Source organism: Rhynchophorus ferrugineus, unplaced genomic scaffold (genome assembly GCF_030347505.1).
Source record: "Rhynchophorus ferrugineus isolate W39M unplaced genomic scaffold, kcgeb_rfMv2 rfM9, whole genome shotgun sequence".
In the NCBI taxonomy this organism is placed as follows: Eukaryota; Metazoa; Arthropoda; class Insecta; order Coleoptera; family Curculionidae; genus Rhynchophorus; species Rhynchophorus ferrugineus.
Window position 1 is genome coordinate 803,355 of NW_027472588.1, and position 24,818 is coordinate 828,172.

The 24,818-nt window shown below is 34.4% G+C and overlaps 3 protein-coding genes across 3 annotated transcripts in view; all 3 read left to right on the forward strand.

Moving 5' to 3' along the window:
- Nucleotides 1-631: 631 nt before the first annotated feature.
- LOC143202435 (isocitrate dehydrogenase [NADP], mitochondrial) lies at nucleotides 632-14,263 on the forward strand. Its single transcript, XM_076413971.1, has 8 exons — nucleotides 632-885; nucleotides 10,825-10,978; nucleotides 11,535-11,641; nucleotides 11,691-11,890; nucleotides 11,944-12,182; nucleotides 12,236-12,324; nucleotides 13,117-13,279; nucleotides 13,821-14,263. Exons 1-8 carry the CDS (start codon nucleotides 792-794, stop codon nucleotides 14,098-14,100), a joined length of 1,326 nt encoding a protein of 441 aa, XP_076270086.1. The 5' UTR covers nucleotides 632-791; the 3' UTR covers nucleotides 14,101-14,263.
- Nucleotides 14,264-16,336: 2,073 nt separating this feature from the next.
- On the forward strand, nucleotides 16,337-19,541 carry Hao (Hydroxyacid oxidase). Its single transcript, XM_076413976.1, has 7 exons — nucleotides 16,337-16,598; nucleotides 16,650-16,801; nucleotides 17,235-17,355; nucleotides 17,411-17,545; nucleotides 18,150-18,414; nucleotides 18,469-18,697; nucleotides 19,437-19,541. The coding sequence occupies exons 1-7, from the start codon at nucleotides 16,465-16,467 to the stop codon at nucleotides 19,502-19,504; spliced, it is 1,104 nt and encodes a 367-aa protein (XP_076270091.1). The 5' UTR covers nucleotides 16,337-16,464; the 3' UTR covers nucleotides 19,505-19,541.
- A 2,414-nt stretch (nucleotides 19,542-21,955) lies between these two features.
- The window catches only part of LOC143202675 (uncharacterized), a 45,473-nt gene continuing 42,610 nt past the window's right edge, over nucleotides 21,956-24,818 (forward strand). Inside the window, exon 1 of the mRNA XM_076414349.1 lies at nucleotides 21,956-22,120. The gene's annotated coding sequence lies outside the window, so the exon portion shown is untranslated. The remainder of the gene's footprint in view (nucleotides 22,121-24,818) is intronic.

A 24,818-nucleotide genomic window follows, 5' to 3' on the forward strand; every position in this document is an offset into this window, starting at 1 on the left:
ACACATTAGTCTTTTATTTCGTCTTCATTGATATTTCACAATAAATAAAGTTGAAATAAAAGTTATGTTATGACATGTGTCTTCCTCTTGAAAGAATAGAAGAAAATTAAATAAGTTATATCCAAAACCTTGTTCGGCATAATTGCCTGTCACATTTGATTATTATTCAATGGAAATATCATCTGACACAGAAAACTTTGGTTATGTCATGTATCTTCCTCTTACATAAACTTATAACATTAATATCGTAATAAGAAAATAACAATATTTCATTAAAATAGGTTATTTTATCCCATTAAATAGTTTTGTTTGGCGCTCCTAGACTAGAACAACATTAATAATTATCTCCATGTATGAAAATAAGAAAACATTTTGTAACATAAATACACCGTTTGATATACACCGAATTTCTTGGAACCTTTGAGTCATATTTTTTAACGAAAGGAGATCATAGGTTATCGTTCGGTCGGTTTACATCGCTATATGCGTACAGACACTAACGACCTCTACCGGACGAACCAACGCGCGACGTCGAACGAATGTGACGTGCCTCACTGACAATCGATTGTCAAATATCGAGAAGCAATCGTAAGACTATACCCGAGGTAAACGCGGCCAGTCGTCGTGCGACGGAGAGCGACACAGCGCGGGAGAGAGAGGCCGATAGTGCGCGGAAAGCTCGGTATCAAATCGACGTCGAATGCACCGATCGCCGATAAAAATTCAACCACTCCACGGCGCGACACACACACGGTTCCCGGATTTGTTAGGTTAGGATCGAGAGACAGACCATGGCCGGCACCATCGCGAAATTGTGCAGATCGACCACCACCGCCGTCGGGCCGTTGTTGCGGACCCGCCAAGTCACCGTACCGGAGAGAGCGTGTAAGTACACCTGGATTGGAGCGCGTTTAATTGTTGTGTTTCCTCGACATAACCTCACAATCGGTATCTGTTTTTTGTTGTGGGGACTATGGGAATCGAGATCGGATATTTGGAGGCGGCTATAGATAATTGATATTGCGGTTGGGATATTCTTTTGTTTCATGGTAGTTGTTTTTTTTACGAGATCTTTGTTTGATGAGTTCGTGTACAGCTTATGTGTCTAATTTAGATAAAATTTTGATTCTTATTCTAATTTGTTCGTTTTTTTTTTAAATATTATTGTTTGAAAAATTAATCTACGTTTTTAACATTTTTAATACGTGGGAACGTTTAAATTTCTATTAAATTTCATGGGTTATAAATAAAATATAATATGTAATAGCGAAAGTGGATTAATGTATACCATTATTTCACCTGCTTTTATTTTTTCTATGGAATGTTGGCCTTGATTTACGAATACAGTATCCATTTGTATATCACACATTGCAATATGTGGTCAAGCGTTGTCGCGTTGGAGAATAACATTGTCGTGTTATCGAATTCGTGCTATGCTTTCCTAAAACGGATTAGTTTTTTCTAACTCCTGAAGCTAACTTTACCCCATTAAGAGAGTTTTGCCTCTTTTATCGAATTGCCGTTTAGTTAATTGATAGGACATGTTTGAGCAGCCCATGATGGACAATTATACTCCAATCTTACCATTCACCTTCCTTGGCGTCAATGAGTATGTTTTAGAATGACCTTCCGGCATATTAATTTTTACAATATCGTTTAAGCAAGTAAAAAAATGACGTTGCCTTATATCAGGCTGTTACTTTTCGAGTAAGTATTGCAGAGATATGGGATGGATGATAGTCAACAAGGGTGGTTGATAGAACTGAAATTATTTTCTCCAAACTTTGTTCAATAATTGACGCTTCACAGTTTAAAGCCTATTTTTGACAAAACCATAGTCTGGTTATATCTAAACTGATGAACTCAGAATTTAATGGATAAAAATAAGTTTCAGCAAAACATGATTTCAAGAAATCTTATTTTTTGTTTGGCAAGTTTTGTTAAGTAGGTAATCTCAGTTAGGTGAACTTATTTTTGATATCTCAAGTAATTTTAGTGCTTTTAAATAAGTTCAAATAAAACACAATTAATTATATATTTTCAATTTTGGTCGTGTTATTTTTATGACGACATTATTTTAATACGAACAAACCAACTAATTGTAATACACGGTGATTAGATGGCATCAAATCGGGAGTGTATGAACAATAGTTTTATGCGATTCGGATTTTCATGCTGTGGTTTTGCGTACTCTAAAAATCGTATCTTATCTGATTTAAGCTTACTGTAGTAAAGAGGTTATTTTATTTAGTGACTGAAACAGTGATAATAGATTAGTACAATCCTAATTTACAAATTGATTTATTATTACTGTTAACGTACAAGCAAGGCGAGTACGGGATTAATACATCATTATGTATTTCCCAAATTAGAATAAAACTAAACTACTTAAGCTAAAGTTAAGAATACATTGGATACATTAAACTAGTTCGTGTGGTTTGGTTCTCTTCAATCTTCTGATTTCTGCATGTTGTCCAGTATCTGTATTGCTTCCACGTTGCCGTGATTTTTTCGTGGTTGGAATGTTATAATATCAAAAATACAACATGTGTTAGCTCAGTGTTTTCTTACAAAACGCATTATAAGACTATAGTTTGCTTAAATATATGTTATTTTCTTTACGCCGTGACAATGGGGCTCAAATATTATCTCTCGGTACCTCTGTAAGTCTGATGTAAGAAATAATTGATCTGTATAACGACTCGTGACCAAACAGACCGATAAAAACTCGAACCAATATTTATCTGGAGCAAATATTGAACGGCTTTGTGGCGGCCATTAAAATGGAGAACTTCTCGGCGTCGCGGGCCGTATAATTTTTGGATCAGGAATGGTACCCAATCAAAGGTCGACCGTTTTCTGTATTGGTAAACAGGGCCCTGATAATCGTTGCATTTTTTCGACGGTTCTTGACCTCCTCTGCAGAAGTGCATCGCCATTATTGGTCAAAACATTCTGGCCAGTGGCGTGCTTGATTTTTTTTAATTGGTTGGCTGTTGTTATGGATTTGTGGTTATCTCCACCTGAGTGGTGAAAAAATGTGGCACTTTTTCCAAATATATAGTCGTGAAAATTTGCGATTTTTTACCATTTTCAATGTTTTTCATTTCATATCTGTTTAAAGAATCTCAGGATAATGAAAACTACAGTAATTATAAAGAATTTTACGCCGAATCGAATGGTCGTATGCTAATTTTTATAGCTCTTTTAGTTTTTAAGTTATACAATGCAAAGTGTATTTTCAAAAAATTGTGGATTTCTGTTTATGTCTCATATCTTAAAATTTATCAGTTCTAAGGCAATTTCACATGGATTTTCGTTTCCTTCACCTCAAAATACATATATTCCGAGAGTTTTATCCTTATCCAAGATGTAAAAAATTTTGATATTTTTTCCATACATATAGTCGTGAAAATTTGCGATTTTTTTGCCATTTTCAATGTTTTTGATTTCATATATGTTTAAAGAATCTCAAAATAATGAAAACTACAGTAATTATAAATAATTTTACGCCAAATCGACTGGTCGTATGCTAAATTTTATAGCCCTTTTAGTTTTTAAGTTATACAATGAAAAGTGTATTTTCAAAAAATTTGTGGATTTCTGTTTATGTCTCGTATCTTAAAATCTATCAGTTCTAAGGCAATTTCACATGGATTTTCGTTTCATTCACCTCAAAATACATATATTCCGAGAGTTTTATCCTTATCCAAGATGTAAAAAATTTTGATATTTTTTCCATACATATAGTCGTGAAAATTTGCGATTTTTTGCCATTTTCAATGTTTTTGATTTCATATCTGTTTAAAGAATCTCAAAATAATGAAAACTACAGTAATTATAAAGAATTTTACGCCGAATCGAATGGTCGTATGCTAATTTTTATAGCTCTTTTAGTTTTTAAGTTATACAATGCAAAGTGTATTTTCAAAAAATTTGTGGATTTCTGTTTATGTCTCGTATCTTAAAAACTATCAGTCCTAAGGCAATTTCACATGGATTTTCGTTTCATTCACCTCAAAATACATATATTCCGAGAGATTTATCCTTATCCAAGATGTAAAAAATTTTGATACTTTTTCCATACATATAGTCGTGAAAATTTGCGATTTTGTGCCATTTTCAATGTTTTTGATTTCATATATGTTTAAAGAATCTCAAGATAATGAAAACTACAGTAATTATAAATAATTTTACGCCAAATCGATTGGTCGTATGCTAAATTTTATAGCCCTTTTAGTTTTTAAGTTATACAATGAAAAGTGTATTTTCAAAAAATTTGTGGATTTCTGTTTATGTCTCGTATCTTAAAATCTATCAGTTCTAAGGCAATTTCACATGGATTTTCGTTTCATTCGCCTCAAAATACATATATTCTGAGAGTTTTATCCTTATCCAAGATGTAAAAAATTTTGATACTTTTTCCATATATATAGTCGTGAAAATTTGCGATTTTTTGCCATTTTCAATGTTTTTGATTTCATATATGTTTAAAGAATCTCAAGATAATGAAAACTACAGTAATTATAAATAATTTTACGCCAAATCGACTGGTCGTATGCTAAATTTTATAGCCCTTTTAGTTTTTAAGTTATACAATGAAAAGTGTATTTTCAAAAAATTTGTGGATTTCTGTTTATGTCTCGTATCTTAAAATCTATCAGTTCTAAGGCAATTTCACATGGATTTTCGTTTCATTCACCTCAAAATACATATATTCCGAGAGTTTTATCCTTATCCAAGATGTAAAAAATTTTGATATTTTTTCCATACATATAGTCGTGAAAATTTGCGATTTTTTGCCATTTTCAATGTTTTTGATTTCATATCTGTTTAAAGAATCTCAAAATAATGAAAACTACAGTAATTATAAAGAATTTTACGCCGAATCGAATGGTCGTATGCTAATTTTTATAGCTCTTTTAGTTTTTAAGTTATACAATGAAAAGTGTATTTTCAAAAATTTGTGGATTTCTGTTTATGTCACGTATCTTAAAAACTATCAGTCCTAAGGCAATTTCACATGGATTTTCGTTTCATTCGCCTCAAAATACATATATTCCGAGAATTTTATCCTTATCCAACATGTAAAAAATTTTGATACTTTTTCCATACATATAGTCGAGAAAATTTGCGATTTTTTGCCATTTTCAATGTTTTTCATTTCATATCTGTTTAAAGAATCTCAGGATAATGAAAACTACAGTAATTATAAAGAATTTTACGCCGAATCGAATGGTCGTATGCAAATTTTTATAGCTCTTTTAGTTTTTAAGTTATACAATGCAAAGTGTATTTTCAAAAAATTTGTGGATTTCTGTTTATGTCTCGTATCTTAAAATCTATCAGTTCTAAGGCAATTTCACATGGATTTTCGTTTCATTCGCCTCAAAATACATATATTCTGAGAGTTTTATCCTTATCCAAGATGTAAAAAATTTTGATACTTTTTCCATATATATAGTCGTGAAAATTTGCGATTTTTTGCCATTTTCAATGTTTTTGATTTCATATATGTTTAAAGAATCTCAGGATAATGAAAACTACAGTAATTATAAATAATTTTACGCCAAATCGATTGGTCGTATGCTAAATTTTATAGCCCTTTTAGTTTTTAAGTTATACAATGAAAAGTGTATTTTCAAAAAATTTGTGGATTTCTGTTTATGTCTCGTATCTTAAAATCTATCAGTTCTAAGGCAATTTCACATGGATTTTCGTTTCATTCGCCTCAAAATACATATATTCTGAGAGTTTTATCCTTATCCAAGATGTAAAAAATTTTGATACTTTTTCCATATATATAGTCGTGAAAATTTGCGATTTTTTGCCATTTTCAATGTTTTTGATTTCATATATGTTTAAAGAATCTCAGGATAATGAAAACTACAGTAATTATAAATAATTTTACGCCAAATCGATTGGTCGTATGCTAAATTTTATAGCCCTTTTAGTTTTTAAGTTATACAATGAAAAGTGTATTTTCAAAAAATTTGTGGATTTCTGTTTATGTCTCGTATCTTAAAATCTATCAGTTCTAAGGCAATTTCACATGGATTTTCGTTTCATTCGCCTCAAAATACATATATTCTGAGAGTTTTATCCTTATCCAAGATGTAAAAAATTTTGATACTTTTTCCATATATATAGTCGTGAAAATTTGCGATTTTTTGCCATTTTCAATGTTTTTCATTTCATATCTGTTTAAAGAATCTCAGGATAATGAAAACTACAGTAATTATAAATAATTTTACGCCAAATCGATTGGTCGTATGCTAAATTTTATAGCCCTTTTAGTTTTTAAGTTATACAATGAAAAGTGTATTTTCAAAAAATTTGTGGATTTCTGTTTATGTCTCGTATCTTAAAATCTATCAGTTCTAAGGCAATTTCACATGGATTTTCGTTTCATTCGCCTCAAAATACATATATTCTGAGAGTTTTATCCTTATCCAAGATGTAAAAAATTTTGATACTTTTTCCATACATATAGTCGTGAAAATTTGCGATTTTTTGCCATTTTCAATGTTTTTGATTTCATATCTGTTTAAAGAATCTCAAAATAATGAAAACTACAGTAATTATAAAGAATTTTACGCCGAATCGAATGGTCGTATGCTAATTTTTATAGCTCTTTTAGTTTTTAAGTTATACAATGAAAAGTGTATTTTCAAAAATTTGTGGATTTCTGTTTATGTCACGTATCTTAAAAACTATCAGTCCTAAGGCAATTTCACATGGATTTTCGTTTCATTCGCCTCAAAATACATATATTCCGAGAATTTTATCCTTATCCAACATGTAAAAAATTTTGATACTTTTTCCATACATATAGTCGAGAAAATTTGCGATTTTTTGCCATTTTCAATGTTTTTCATTTCATATCTGTTTAAAGAATCTCAGGATAATGAAAACTACAGTAATTATAAAGAATTTTACGCCGAATCGAATGGTCGTATGCAAATTTTTATAGCTCTTTTAGTTTTTAAGTTATACAATGCAAAGTGTATTTTCAAAAAATTAGCGGATTTCTGTTTATGTCTCGTATCTTAAAAACTATCAGTTCTAAGGCAATTTCACATGGATTTTCGTTTCATTCACCTCAAAATACATATATTCCGAGAGTTTTATCCTTATCCAAGATGTAAAAAATTTTGATACTTTTTCCATACGTGAAAATTTGCGATTTTTTACCATTTTAAATATTTTATCATTAAATCAGACGGAGATTATAAATAATTTTGCACCGAACCAAACAGTCATTTAATATTTTTATTCCTCCTTCATTTTCTAAAATATGTGCCTACGGCCAGTCAGTTCACCAACTACGAACTCGTTGGATTTTTAATGATTCTCATTCAAGAACCAACTCGCTACGCCACTGGGCGCCTAGTTATCTCTCAGTTCCTCGTTTAGGTCACTTCTCCGGATAAGCCGGCGCGCGTCTAGACCGGCCCCCAGTCGAAAAACGAGTAGAGAGAACTGATCGAAAATATTACGGTCCGCCGACTAAAACTGAAAACTGAAATCGACTATGATCGCTCGCCGATTTCAGTCTCTTGAATTCATTTCTGGTCGCGTTTTACGAGGGTTGTCATCGGCCGTATCAATTTCGATAGATATCTAGTGTTTTATTGGTCGTATTGGCTCTTCTTTATATCTATACTAGCGACCCGCCCCGGCTTCGCACGGGTGCAATGCTGATACTAAATTAAATACACTACAGAAAAAATATGAACGTTGTATATAAAAACATAGCGGCCCGCTCCGACTTTGCACGGGCATAAAATATATATGCCTATGTCACTCAATGAAAACATGATTAAAATCGATCCAGTATTTTTGGTTCATTCATTACTGCCCTTGGCCTGCACGCATTAAATTTGGAGTAAAACAATTCCTCTTCCCCTATACTTACTATGAAGATTTCCTGCTATCTTTGGAATATCTAAATTCATACAATTTTTATTACATTACACATTTTTAAACGCAAATTTTAAATTTGTAATATCTCCGAAAATATTTGTTTAATTTACATGCTGTAAGGAACCATATTGATCTATATTATTTGCACACTGTATTTAAGGTACTTAATTCGATAAGGATTAATGCCGTATTGCTTAAAATAGCTTCGTAAATAAGCCATTTTCTCACGTAAAAAGTAAACAATAAAAATGGTTAATGTGGGTTATCCCTAAAAGATAAATATATACCATCGCGGACTTTTTTGTAGACCTTTTTATGGTGTACAATACTGTAGTACATTAATTTGATCTAACTCGTAGGGTTAGGCAGCGTTTTTGCTAATTGCTAAATAAGCCTAAAAAAATAGGTTAATTTACGACATCAAGTTTAGAAACCTCTAAAATTAGCAATGTTGCCTTAGTATATTATGCATGTATTATACATATAAACCTTCCTCTTGAATCACTCTATCTATTGAAAAAAAACCGCATCAAAATCCGTTGCGTAGTTTTAAAGATTTAAGCGCACATAGGGATATAGGGACAGAAAAGGCGACTTTGTTTTATATAATATTTATATTTATATTTAATATATATACATTGATATATATCTATATATATATATATATATATATATATATATATATATATATATATATATATATATATATATATATACATATCATCATCTCGTATATACGTTAACTAAATTTGTGACGTCAAAACGTCAAAATGTTGCCGCATCAACTCTGAGTTTTAGTTCAGTTTGGCTTTGACATCCAACAAAATTCTAATCTAAATAAAATAATTGAACAAAAATAAATAATTGAAAATTTTTTTTTTTTTATTATAGCACATCTAAAATCTACAGTTAATTTTACAGCCACAATAACTTATCGGTAAGAGTTATAACTTTTTTACACTATTGCGTTCAAGAGTTTTGCATACTTCTGACAACCGGACGACTTTGACAAACTCATTCGTTTACGTGTTCGAATTAATCAGGCAGCATTGTGTCTCTTTTTAACTAGAAAAACATGAAAATATTGTCTGATTCTAAAACGAATTTACAAACTGCGGCAGGCGATACATAAAAAATCTTGATGACATATGTACAAAATAACTTTGAATAGACTATATATAATCTTTCCAAAATGAACACATATCAATTATACAGATTTACGACGTTACAATGTTGCCGCACCAACTTTCGCTTTGACCTATAACAAAATCCTAATATTGAAACTACAGTTAATTATACAGCTGCAATAGTTTGTAGGTTAAAGTTGTTTTATTATATTTACATTCAACGCTTTTACTCCTAGTTCTAGTATCACCTGGAACCCAAATCCCCCCAATTAATGATTTCATATCTAATTAATGTATTTTATTTTCATTGAAGATCACGTCTACCTTTTCACATTTAGTTCTGGTTTCTTCATTGCTCTGCTTTCATCTCTCGTTTTCCTATCATGTCATTTCGATATTTCTCCTTATTTTCGTTTGTTGCTACTTGTGTACATCTTTGTTGCGGAATTCTACCATTCTCTACCAGCTCTATACATTCTCCTTGATGCACTTACCACATCATCCGTAAAATAGTTAGTACCCATTCTCTCCTCTTATATTCCAACCAAATGTTCATGTATATTCTGAACAATTACATACATATTTATGCACGTAACTGACGTACAGTGGCTGTTATTAATGTCTAATCTGTCAAATACTTATTGACGATTCCACCATTTCTCAGTTTTCTCTTCTGTATGTCTTACCGAATTCATCCAAACTGAAGGTGTTATTACAGACAATGATTCTTTTCACAAGTTCAAACAGTATTTTATGGATGATATGGTAAGTGCATCAAGGAGAATGTACAGAGCAAGGTGGTAGAATTCCGCAACAAAGATGTACACAAGTAGCAACAAAGGAAAATAAGGAGAAATATCAAAGTGACATGATAGGAAAACGTGAGATGGAAGCAGAGCAATGAAGAAACCAAAACTAAATGTGAAAAGATAGACGTGATCTCCAATGAAAATAAAATACATATATATATATATATATATATATATATATATATATATATATATATATATATATCTGTTTTAATTGAATTGTCCATTTTAATAATGCTTTTTCACCGTTGGTGGTCAAGTCGATAGCATGATATCATGTAATTATAGTTTTTAAACAGTTTATTAAGCACAATTAACAATTATTTGTATGAATTGGGTAATTTTTATCAGCTATTCTGCCTAACATTACAACATAACAAGTATTGAAGAGAAAACATTAAGGCAAACAACACTACAGCTGATGACGAATTGTTCAAAGAATATCTGCAATAATAGACTATTTATATTAATAAGGGAGCAATCAGTAATCTATATAAGTAAAATTTAATGTTGGAAAAGGACGTTCATCCCTAACCATATAATTTAACTCGCCAGTCCAATGTTCTTTAATTATTATTCTTTAATTAACGAACATTTGTACGGCTTTACCCGCACTTTTACCACCGCCATTTTTGTTATGAAAAGAAACAATCCCAATACAATCAGACCCAATCCAAACAATCTCGGTTTGTTTATCGTTATTGCCGTGGTAATTGGGAAATATTAACATCACACGTCACTGTCCGTCTGAAAACATAGAGTAATAATAGGAATCTGTGGCGAAAAGTTTTGCTTTGCCCAAGATCCAGATGAAGTTATATCGGCTATTGAAGTAATTTGATTAGCCATTTTAAATCTACATTATAGACACCTGTAAATTTAATTTCTGAAATACATCTATTAATTCAACGAACGAACTAAATTATATTACTTGTCACGTACTTATCACAAAAACGTTTCAGATTCCGATGGAAAGAGAATCGCGGTCACCAATCCAGTGGTGGAAATGGACGGCGATGAGATGACCAGGATCATCTGGGAGAAGATCAAGGAGTCCCTTATTTTCCCATACCTGAAGATCGAGTGTCTGTACTACGACCTGGGGTTGCCATATCGGTAGGTACAGGATAATCCACGGTTTTAAAACATCTGATTATTTCAAAATTTTCTTTTGGTATTTTGCGAGCTGTCTAATACTTTCTTTGTCATTTTATTGGTTATCATCTCTAGACGGTACAAAAAAAAGCCGGCTTTTTTTCTCAGTTATTGAAAGAATAACGAATAAGGGTTTAATACGTGTTAACAGCAGTTTCTCAAATAATTTTGATATCACAGGTACTACCGAAATAGGCCTGTAAGATCCCGTACGTTCTGCCGGTTTAACAGATTTTTTCAGCATAATTATTACAGCAACCTTAAGACCGTGCTTCAGTCTAATCTCAAACAGGCATTGAATATGCATGTCAACATGATGATTGATTTTCGTGGCAGCTCTTTCAATAACAATATTAACCCACCCAATATAAAAAAATAATATTATAATCATGCTCTAACCTCCACATTCACCAGACTTTATCCCGTTTGTTCTCAGACAGAACAGACCTCGTAAATTATTAGAATGACTACAAAACGCATTTAAATATTCATCAACAGTATAAATACGATTATTCAGGGACCAGACCAACGATCAGGTCACCATCGATGCCGCTAACGCCATCTTGAAGCACAATGTCGGAATTAAGTGCGCTACCATCACCCCGGATGAGGCCAGAGTGAAAGGTATTAGTCTCACCAAGTTCGAACCCCTTTTAACCATAGAACCTTACAGAATTCAACTTGAAGAAGATGTGGTTGTCACCGAATGGCACCATTAGAAACATTCTAGGCGGGACGGTCTTCAGGGAACCCATTCTGTGTAAAAACATTCCAAAATTGGTGCCTGGCTGGACACAGCCCATCTGTATAGGACGGCATGCGCACGGTGATCAGTACAAAGCCGTTGATATGGTCATCGACAAGCCAGGCAAGGTTAGTAATTCATCCTTCGATTTGTTCAATTTGATCATCAAGTCCTATCATAGGTGGAGATAGTCTATACACCAGACAATGGAGAAAAAAAGACAGTACTACTGTTCCAGTACAAAAATCCCGGAGTAGCGATGGGCATGTACAACCTCGATAACAGTATTGAAGGTTTCGCGCGGTCTTCCTTTCAAATGGCTCTCCAGAAGGGCTGGCCCTTGTACCTGTCCACCAAGAACACCATCTTGAAGAAGTACGACGGGAGATTCAAAGATATCTTCCAGGATATTTATGAGAGGTCTGTAGGCTCCCTTAGTGGTACCAGTCATTTTATTCACGTTCTTGTTATAGGGAATATAAGTCTCAGTTTGAGGCCAAGAAGATATCATACGAACATAGACTGATTGATGATCAGGTAGCCCAAGCTCTGAAATCCTCTGGTCAGTATTTCTTTTATTTGCCGGGTTGGTAAGATAGAAATTTTGTTCTTTGATCTTTCTTACTTTTCTTAACAGTGTTAACGTAGTGTTGTCGGATGTTTGTTGTTCCCTTTCATCATTGAATGTTAACTAAGTGCATCACATGTTTGTGGATTTTTAAAGTAATACTGGTTACCTTACTTTACTTTAATATATCCAGAAAAACGTTAACTGAGATATATTAAGGTAGAATAAAATGCAATACTTCTCCGTAGAAATATAGAAGGATAGAATCATCAGCAAACATCTACAGCAAACAGTTCACAAATAAACAACTCTTCGAGCTGGCAGAAGAAAACATGTCTTTTATAGCCCATTCAATAAATGAGTCAATGCACGTCAGAACTTTGCAATATTGCCGCTTTAAAATTTTGCTTAAAACACTTACGTTTGTCGGTTTATAACATCTAATTATCATGACTAATGTTTTGAAGAATTTTGCAAACATTTGGCAACGTTGTCCACTAGTATCAATCAAAATCGATTCTCTCTCTCTTTTTAACAAGAATAAAATGAGTACGAAACTAGCCAGAAGTTAAAACCCAGTTTACATTTTTACAAGCTGCAATTGGCTGTATATTAGACGTCATGTATAACGTGCATTGACTGTTGAACGAACGAACTATATATATAGACCTTCCAATAAAACAACCAATGCACGATAGCAATATTTATATGGCAACGTTGCCGCCCCCAAGTTTAAATTTTCGTTAATTTTAACAGGGTCAACAAAATACTAATGTATTTTTATAGGTGGATTTGTCTGGGCCTGTAAGAACTATGACGGAGATGTTCAGTCCGATATAGTAGCCCAGGGCTATGGTTCCTTGGGTATGATGACTTCCGTCTTGATGTGTCCCGATGGGAAAACCATCGAGGCTGAAGCTGCTCACGGTACCGTCACCAGACATTACAGGTACTTTAATATATTATGGCTATAAATTAGTTTTAAAGGATTTTTTAAATTCGAAGCTTAATTGTGAATATCGGTACAATGAATTTTATTCAACGTATTGTCCATCAAGAAGGAGCAAGGTCTGGAAAATACGGTGGGTGGGGGGTTTCCCCAATCTCAAACAATCAACTGTAGTCGATCCTGATACCTTATCTCCCTTGATTCTTTGTCTTCGGCGTCAAAATCACCAGTGATAAAACGTTGAAACCAGTATTCACATGTTGAAATCCATAGAGAATAGTTGTCATAAGCTTCACACAGCATTCGACGACCTTCAACTACCTTTTTTGTCAAATAGAAATAAAATTTACTCGGTTCAAATTAAGACATACTCAACGCGCTGAAAAAACATTTTTGTTCACACTTAGACGTTACAAATATAAACGACTTGAATTAATACACAGTAACATAATCTGTTGTGAATCCTTCAAAATCAATTTAGAGCCCTGATATAATAAAATGTAAACTACTTGATTCCGATACGTTTTAATCGATTCACCAGGCAACACCAACAAGGAAAACCGACCTCCACCAACCCCATCGCGTCCATCTTCGCTTGGACGCGCGGCATCGAGCACCGCGGCAAACTGGACGGTACCCCGGAGGTGATGAGGTTCGCGCAACGCTTGGAGAAGGCCTGCGTCGACACGGTCGAGGGCGGGAAGTATACCAAGGACCTGGCGGCCTCCATCGCCGGTGGGTTCGACAAGGTGAAGGACGGGATGTTCCTCAACACCCAAGACTTCCTCGACGCCATCGCCGAGCAGCTGAAGAGAACGTAGGAGCGCGGATTGGTTCCGGCTGTTGTCTGTGAGCCGTGGTCGACTGAATGTTGCGTTTCCGTTATTTTATACATCGATATTACTTGTATTTTTTACTTATCTACAGCCTAAGAGAATTTAGCATTTGTTACACGACTGTTTGTAATAAAATTTATATTTTTTATTGACGATTGTTATTTTTACCATTCGAAGTTCCAGTGAGTAAAACATCTAAACTCACATTCATCTAAACCATAAGTATTGACAGCTATTTGGTTCAGACCAATAAACATAATTGACACAATTGAGCTTATATCCCTCAACCAGTCAATAATAGTCTGCTTCCAGCAACTCAAAAGATTTAATAGAATAGGTTGAGATTCTCAATCACATAGCGATTAATGGGAAAGAGAAAGCTAGCCAGACAGCAAAAGAGACAGAAATAATCCTCACCTATCTTCTATTCAGATACTTATTCTCCATTATCAAGTGAAATGGTACTAGGACTTGATAACTCATTCTCAATAGACTCATAGTTCAAGAAATACTTCACCACTATAGATTCACAACCTCTTAGGCTCTCCAGAGTTTTCTATGTTATACCTAGTTCATTAGAAGAAATATTCGCATCTGAACGTATAGATATGGTCTAATTTAGTTATCTAAGTGAAATAAACCCACAATTTTCAATTGGTCTTTTCTTTTACTGTCTATTTTCTCTGTCAAAGATCTGTGAGTGTCTATACATAGTATGCCAGTACAGTTAATATAAAATTGACTGTTTCGATCCCAATAATGTTTTGGTGACTATAAAAAAATTTAAAGCAAGAAAAACTATGATACTATTATACAAAAAATAAATAATTTTAGATATGGAATTTAATGAATTATTTGTAAAATTATTGTTAATTTACTTCACCAATATTTACAGTTTAATAACTAGATTCCAATTTCGTATAAAAAACTAATGTTTATTTAGGACGTTTTCAAATATAAAACAGATTCAACCGCATTGTTTAATTAAGCACGATATTTGATAAGAACATTGACCATTAAAAAGCAAGTTTTTCACCGGACACTGCTATATACGACAGAATGTGCTCCCATTTTTAACAGCTTTAAAAATACCATCAAATCCGAATGAGTATTAATACAACCAAGCATCACAAAGATATATATTTTCAATCGACATCAATTTAATTTACTTATCCGTATAGTTTTTTTTTCAAGAAAGATACAATTAGTTCTGTATTTCTTCTTTAGCATTTACAATTATTTACAATTAAGCTATAGGAGAGACGAATAAATAATTGATGAAAATCAAATCTGGGAAATACGATGGTTACATAATTAAATTGTTTAAAACAAAAATACTGAAAAAGAATAAGACGCTATATATCTTTTCTTTTTCAAATTGCACTGTCATTCAAACGGTGTTAGACAACCAAATATACTACAACGACGGTTAAGATTTCTTTATTTTACTATGGGGTGGCGCTGGATACAAGATCCAGATTACAGCATAACATTAATGTCCTTTTATTGCTGAGACAATTGCTATTTGGAACGATTTCGAATTACGAATTCGTTATTTCCTTTCGAAAATGGAACCAAAAAAGGAGCATATAAGTCGTGTACCACTTTTCTTGTTCAATCAAAACAAAGATGCGAGTGAAAGTTATCGTATACTTACGGAAACTCACCCAGGACGCTGGTTGAGTGCCGGTTTCGATTTAAACGACATTACAAGCATTGTTGGAAGAAGATGATACGCAAAATGCAAGAATACGGCGGAATAGATAATGGAGAGGTTAAATATTAACCAGCGTAAAATTTGAGATCGTCTACAGGTTATGGTGATAAAAAAGACAGTGAGTTGGTTACTATATGACGGACAGACGGAAGAACGGAAAATAAAAACAAAGAAAAAATAGTAGAATTAAAATTAAAAAATAATGGTTAAGCCTCGATAGTTAGGCAACCAAATATACTTCCTTTACATGGATATCATGATGTACGTTAATTTGTTACCTTCAAATAAAACTTATATATAAAAATACATATACTGACCAATATTTTTCATAAATAATTCGAAAGCAATTATTTTTTACAAAAAAACAAACAGTATTACTAACCATAATCGAAGATCCATAACAATTCGGTACCCATCAGCTATTTTCGTATCTCTATTGTTAAATTCTTCGACGTTATCGTTTGTTTATGATCAAAAGACCCAAGACCTCCGCTATCTTATCCAGTAATGGAACCGTACGAAAGCGTCAATAGAATTGGCGATTAGTTTGTTTTTTTCATTAGATCAACGTTCATTGGCATTTTCCTACCGTCCGTCTTACCGTATCCGTTAGCAAGTATTTTAGGACGGTCATGAAAAATCTAGTGTGCGTTAAGGATTTCGAGGAATACGCGTACAATGTACTTCCCAGGAACGCACTGGACTACTACAAGAGCGGTGCGGGTAGGGAGGAGACCTTAAGGGATAACAGGAGAGCTTTCTCCAGGTGATTGTAGTTGTTATATGATGGATTTCTGTTGTATCACTGTTGTTTTAGGTATAAAATACGTCCTAGATGTTTGAGGGATGTTTCAAAACGCGATATGTCCACCACCGTGCTGGGGAAGAAGGTTTCTATGCCTATCGGCGTGTCTCCTACGGCTATGCAGCGAATGGCGCATCCCGAGGGAGAATGTGCGAATGCCCGAGGTCTGTAATACATTTATTTATCAACATAGTCTCTTTTTAGTTGGGCATAATCTCCCCAGTGATGTTAAATAATTTCGATGATGCACTGATGGCCGATATCTCTTCTACGATGCTAAAAATTTACCATGAAGCCATTTTGTAAAAAAAATATCAGATGGAACTAAATCTGGCGAATAGAATGATTAACAAAGAATTAATTAAAAAATTCATCACATGACCTTGTCAGCTATGATTTGTGAATGTACATTCTTGTTTAACATTTAGAAACCCCATAGTTAGTAATCAGATGCTTTGGTAATATTAGACATTAATCAATGTTGATTACAAGTGGTGCTTGGAAAGAATAATTGTTAACATAATCTACTCTATGCAACAATTTAACTAAAATTCGCTTATAACTGATATAAGGAAAAACGTTATCGTTTTGTTCCAGCTGCACAATCAATGGGAACCGTCTTCATCTTAAGCACCATAGCTACCAGCAGCATAGAGGAAATCGCCGAAACAGCACCCAACTTGACCAAATGGTTCCAGTTATATATTTACAAAGACAGGTACATTATTTGTACGCGATAAATATGCTAGTACAAAGCCCAACATTCTTTACAGGGAACTGACAAAGAGTTTGGTGAGAAGAGCCGAGCAAGCCGGATATGAGGCTTTGGCTCTAACCGTGGACACGCCCATGTTCGGTCTGCGATTGGCCGATATGAGGAACAAATTCCAATTACCGCCACACTTAAGGTAGGTTAGTACGTAGGTAGAAACGTTATGTTTTCATGAAAATTAAGGAAAGTATCTATTTCGGCTTTGACCCACTTTTGTGTGTGTTCCTTAATTAATATCAGATATAGTCAATCCACTAAAACAGCCAATCGACGTCATCAACACCGTCGAACGTATTGCCAAATTCAGTTTATAAAAACCTAAAATCCCCTTTAAACTCGGAGCCCTTTTCTTTCTCATTTTACTAATTAGCATTACTCTAGTTAAAAAGAGACAGAATAAAGTCTGATGCATCCGAACATGTATCTAAAACTGTCTATAAAGTCCGATTTATGTTGGTACTGTCGATTCCGTTGTCATAGGTAAATCTAAATATAATAAAACAATTTTAACCTACAAAATATTGCGGCCGTTCATTTACATTAGTATTTTGTTTTCATACTCAAAATAAATGAAAACTTAAATTCGTTGCGGCAACGTTGCATTATAAATTTTGATGACGTGCATTGGCTGTTTTATTGGAAGAACTATATTTACAATAATATATGAGTTAAAAAATGTATAAGGAAAAAACTGATGAAATTGTTAAGCAGGGCCTCATCACGAAACAAATATGTTTTAGGTTAGCTAACTTCATCGGATACAAGGCCACCGTGACTAACGAAGAGGGTAAACTGACGGGGTCGGCCATGAACGATCTGGGCAACCTATTCGACGCGTCCCTGGACTGGGGCGACATCTCGTGGTTGAAATCGATCACGCGCCTCCCGATCATCCTCAAGGGGATCCTGACCGCGGAGGACGCGCTGTTGGCGGCCAAAGTTGGCGTAGCGGGCATCCTGGTATCGAATCACGGCGCCAGACAAGTGGACGGGACTCCAGCGTCGGTAAGGCTCTCGATTACTCGACCTGTGGACGGACTGGTATGACGGTTATTGCAGGTGGAGGCCTTGGCGGAGATCGCTCCAGCCGTTGGGGATAAATTGGAATTATATTTGGATGGTGGTGTCAGTGATGGGACTGACGTTTTCAAAGCTCTGGCGCTGGGGGCGCGGATGGTGTTCATGGGAAGGCCGTCGCTCTGGGGACTGGCCTATGACGGGGAAAATGGAGTCAGGAAAATATTGAACATCGTCAAAACCGAACTGGATTATGCTATGGCACTTACAGGTAATCATTTCATAGTCATTAACTGTGTGACATAATTTTTCTGATATAAATGAGATATAATAAGCGCTAGAAGTTGATGATTGAGTACTGACACAAGGAAGCATTTTTAAATATTCCCGACAAAAGAAGACGGGTTTTTCGACATCGAAACTGAAACGAAATGTCCAAAGTCTTAAGTTCATTCCCTACATTTGATAGATTTAACAAGCATTTGTATAATGTGAGCTGCTAAATCTAAATGAAACCATCATTGCTGAAGCCTGCGAACGTCAGTTAAATAATTGAAATGAAAAAATTATAATAATGTATGTAATAGATTAATTCTAACTATTAGTTATTCAAATCAATACAGGGAAAAATGGGAAAATTGTAGAAAATAATATAAAAAATCCTGATTGAACCTAATTTACCGAACTAAATGCATATATAACTAAAAAATAATAAAAATTAAATAACTAAACCGACGATTTCTAGATGATAAGAAAATATCAGGAAATACTTGAATTTGTTGAAATCTTGTTCTATTAACTAATAATGATTTATTTTAATAACCCTCGCCACAACATTGATAAAAATGCCATAACATAAATCAACTTTCTACAAGTGGACGTGGACATAAAAAGTAACGAGTATGTCGCCTCCATAGATGGCGCCACCCGATCTCATCAACCATCGTCCGATTTCCACATATAAGGCCACTGTGCGATACATATTAAAGCCGGCGCTTCTTTTGTTTCAGGTTGCGCCACTATCGAGGACATCAAGCGAGACATGGTAGTCCACGAATCCCACTATTCCAAGTTGTAAATTCGAGCCATACCCGTCAAATAAATCTCCTACAGTGCGTTGTTTGTTATTTCACGAACGTTGATGTATCGCAGAGCAATCGGCGTCGATGTAGAAATGTAATTGCAAAGCTTATCTTCAGCCGATGTTGTTGACGAAATAAAATTAATCAAAACAAATAATACCGAACACATCAAAGCGGCGTGGCTTTGCAAACGCGCACGTTAAACTAACGATAACAGATAGTATTCTCAAATACAAAATAATCAACACGTATTTTATAGTAAGAATTCCCATTAAACCTTGGAGTATCTTAAAAGCCAGTTTAGTGGTACACTATAGCAAATAAACAAGGAAACTTACAAAAACAAAATGTGTTAACATCAATAATGACATAACTTCATGTCAAATAATATAAATAGTATGGAAATACTTACAAACAACAACACAAATATAGTACTGGATACTGCTTCCGACTATAGTATCATAATAACGATAAATGACATGACCAGATTTGTAAAAGGAAATAAACACGGCATATTAAACACTGTATCCAAATAATGAATGATTTTATTTGGATTAATTAGCTCAGCAAGAGTTCAGAAAACATATTTAATATGCACTTCAGAAGAACTTTAAAAAACTACAAAGCATGCGTTATATCAATATTAATGTTTTACAACATCACACACAACTATTATTAAATTCTTGATTATAATGAATAATAAAGCCCTTTACACCGAACAAACACTTAAAAACGTTCGAAATTGACAATGACAACAATGACACTAATGACATAAGACATTCCAGTGACTCTCAACCTTTTTCTTGTTTCTTTGTTACGGTATACTTTTAGTATTTTCAAAACTCTTCGAACATAAGTGCAAAATAAGTGCCGTGGTACTACATCGTTTATCTCAGAAAAGTTGAGTATTCTATATCATAAGTTACGCGATTTATTAAAAATTGTTCAAGACTAACTCAGTTTAATAACAATAAATGACATAATAATTCATCATACGTAACTTTTACAAAATCATTGCTTATATTAACTTAAGTCATCATATTGACATAAGTCAACCCAAATTATCTTTTATCTGTGCAATAAAACAGCTAATGTATGTCATCAACATTTATTACGTCAGTACAACACAATGTTCCCGTATTAACTTTTTACAACGTTTGCCGGTTCGTAATATCTAATTATTATCATTAATGTATTTAATAATGTTGTAGACATTTTACAACAATGTCAACCAGCACCAACACAAATTGAATTTTATAGACTGATTCGGTTACTTCTGTCTCTTTTCAACTAGGGAAAAATGAGAAGGAAAACTCAGCCCCGGATTTAAAAAATTGCAATTGGCAGTTGTTCGTCTACGTCATCACAATTTGTAATGCAACGTTGCCACACCAAATTTAAGTTTTCGTTTATTTTGACTCTGACAATAAAATAATAATATAAATAAAAAAAATGAAATAAAAATAACGTTATAAAATATAATTTATTTTAACATTATATATGATCTTATGTATATCTATATTATAAGGACTTAACCTACATTTAATTAAACAGCCCTTATAACTTGTAGGTTATAGTTGTTTTACTATATTTATATTAACATATGACAACGGTGTCGACCAGTACAGACATCAGACTTCATTCTGCCTCTTTTTAACCAGAGTAATGCAAATTAGTAAAATGCGAAAGAAAACTGCTGCGAGTTTGAAAGGGAATCTAGGTTTTTATAAACTGAATTTGGCAATACGTTGGACGGTGTTGATGACGTCAATTGGTTGTTTTAGTGGAAGGACTATACAAAGGAAAATTTGAAGTATTTATTGATTCTAAATATATCAGAAACGTCTGAAATTACACTTGCATTAAACTGTGATGCGTCAACTAAAACAAATTTGAGTACTCATGTAACAAATCTTCAATCAAACTGATGTCAAAACGCACAGTGCAATACAGTGAAAAGGTACTAACATCTTTAACATTTTATGGGGAATTAAAATTCTTCGTAAATTTAATTAATTTTAGAGATTTTTTGAAAACGTTTAATATTGACACAACTAATATTAAACCTCTTCGGGTAAATCAACTTGTGTTTTAAACACAAGTTTTTGTGTACCTTCTTGTTTCTCTGCACTTTTGAGTGTTTTTTATTTTGACAGAAGTTGTGACGTTCAACTTTGACCCTTAACAACGAGTGCGAAGAACTAAATCGCAAGAATTTTTACCCTTTGGACGATATTAGACAGACCACAGGAGTTTCGGGTACGACGTTTTTGTTAATTAGTATCGTCCAGACGACGGTCATCACCAAACATCTGAAAATTACAAGAAAAACAACACTCCCCGTCAAGGTTGAAGGGGCCGGTAATTGCGGCTGTCACGGCATTCTTCCCCCACCATTCTACCGCCGCCGCTCGCCTACTGTCGGTCTTTCTCGGGACGGCATCGCCAGTTCACCGCCGACTGTGAAGTGAGAGGTGTATTGCGACGCGACAACGACAGAAATACGGGTGTGTGTGCGTGCGTGTATAATCGAACTCAGTCCCGGTGACATAGAAAAAGATCCGTGTGTCTCGAGAGTTGGATTCCTATCGACGCTGGACCCCGACAGAATGGTGAGTGTCTGTGGTAAAATCGGCATATCGTTGCCCGTCGTAATCGGCCGGGAACAACACAAGATCAATGACCATTGGGTGGGTTTACGGCGGGGCTAGTTACGACGCGCGACCTACTTTCCGTCTCTGTCGTCGGCGTTATGAATGAACCGGACCGTATGGGTTGGGTTGCGTCGGGTTCCTTGCGTTTTTTCGCCGTACCTTGTCCACACGACTGTTGATTAGAATGCAGCTTCGTTCGCCGTTTGTTCTGATTTAATTAATGCGGATTACGGGCCCACATGTGGGATTTGTTTGTTCCCCAGCCTGTCTCGATCCGGACGACTTCCCGAGGACGGTCTTAATCAAAACCGAAGCTCTGGCGATACGAAAACATCCACCGTCGTCCTTAGACCTTGATATCACCTTTGCAACGTCTGTGTTTTGCTTGCATCTTTTTTTTGTGACAAGGGAGCATCTTCGTCCGGACATTTCAATAATACCGGCCCGTTTATCATCGAAATGTTGTACGTTGATGTTACTGCACCGTTTATTTGGGTAATTTAATTCTTTTCATGCAAATTTATTGGCGGGGATTTTTATTTCAGTCAGTGAAATTGATTTGAACTCATCTTGTGTCATTTTGAAAGGGTGGTTAGCAATGTCATGGCGTAGAATCCACCTCCGTATACACCAGACGTTATCCCTTTTTATTAACATTTGCTACGATCGATGTTACGTGGTGTGCTGGATCAGTTTTTATGAAAATATCCGAGAGAGAAGCGTTTCTTGAACACGTATCGTTTTCCTAACGTATAATTGAAATATAGCCAGAAAGACGAGAAAATGCTAACAATATTTTGAAAAACATTAATATTCCTTTTTTCCGTTTTTACACCTTCATTTCAGTTAATACACTTAATTGAAATTGAAATAATCTTTTTTATTTATTAATTTCTTAGAATTTCAACAATCTGTCTGTGGGCAAATTATATGATTTCCGTTGTATGATATAACTATCCTGGCATGTAGAAGATCGCTTCAGTAAGTAATCTGTTGTACAACTTATAATCTAAATCTTATTCTAAAAACTCTTCTAGCTTATTCTAGAGATTATTAAATCTCACTCTATGTGTCTAATAATCAGTTCTTATGTAAAATGTAGTGTTCGTATGTTCGTAATAATCTTTTAGAGTACTTCACACTAACACTGCGAATCACACTGGCTATGGGGATATCGCGCTGAATCAGATTGTTGGAGAGGTAATATGTACCCTACAATTCAATACCCTAGGTCCAAATGGGTCTAAGTATTGACTTATATAGCAAAACCTTGTTATCTAGTGATAATTTAGATTTACACCCTATCAGCCAATACATTTGGTTTAGTTTAAGCCCAAGCTGTTTTCGTTTTGTCACTGTATGTTTATTGGATGTCAAACGTCGATCAAAATGCATTCACAGATGTTTACGTTAACCGAGGGGCATGTTCTTCTACAAAGGGGTAGATTTTGTCTCATTTGCTTTGATACGTATACCATATTTTGAACCACAATTCGACTTTGTTAAGATACAGTTGGAGGTTTCTTGTAACTGATATTGGATGTGTGATGATAAAACCGCGCTGTATCGTCAGCATATGTTGCAATAGTAGTGTTTCTTGAGGTCGGTAGGTCAGCTGTAAGAACACTACCCCAATATGTTGGGTGTAGGTCAGTGTATTCGTCACCCTGTTTGACAATAAAATGTCTGTCTGTCAGGTATGATTTCAGCAGTTGAAAGTGCATATGGGGCAAACACTTTTTCAATTTAACAGCTTGCCGAAGGCCTGTGATATGAAGGGGGGAACTTTGTAAAAATGTAAAATATTTTAAAACTAATTTACTTAAACTTATCAACTTTAATGAACAATACTTTTACTCTGTTTTATCTGATGAATTTGTTTGCTTATTCTTTTTTTTTTTCATTATAACCAATTCGACTTTAATCCAAATATTTATCGCCTAAGTCTTATTACGGCGGGGTGATGTTACTTCTACGCGGTTTATCTGACGCTTTAGGTCATGGTAATGTGAATTTAACGATGGGGATGTTTATTTTAGTTAATGCACTCAATTAAATCTAATCTTGCGATGTTTGGTTTGGACCGTCGGTGGCGTTAATGATATACAATCAAGTTGGCGTTGCATCTATGCCGCGTTGAATGATTCGGACTCGGCGGTACACAATATTTTTTGGTTTAAGACGGCATTCTCTTGAGCAGATGTAGTTTGCTCGTTCTTAACTTCAAATAAAACTCATACGTTGTTGTTGAACCTTGATGGTGCGTAGTATATTTAGTTCAACTTATCAACGGTTTTCAACACTCTCTTGGCAATCAATTATTTTCGTTTTTTGAATCATTTTTTTTTTGTATTCAAGGGATTAATTTCCATCAACTACATTTAAACGTTTTAAGAGTTTCCCAGAACTTCGTTGTTCCCATTTCAGGAGGGAACTTAACAAGCGTAAAGGCTTTATTATCCCTACAACTTAGCGCGAACTTTTCTATGTTACGGTTTTCAGAGGTTCGTCATTTTTCGTTGCGAATAGTGGGAACCATCGAGTTTTACAATCAAGGCCACTTGTTTCTCATCTTTAAACAGCTAGACTCGTAACTCGTTGAATATTTTCTTTTGAGCATGTACTATGAGTTCGAAATCAAATGGGTATACGAAAT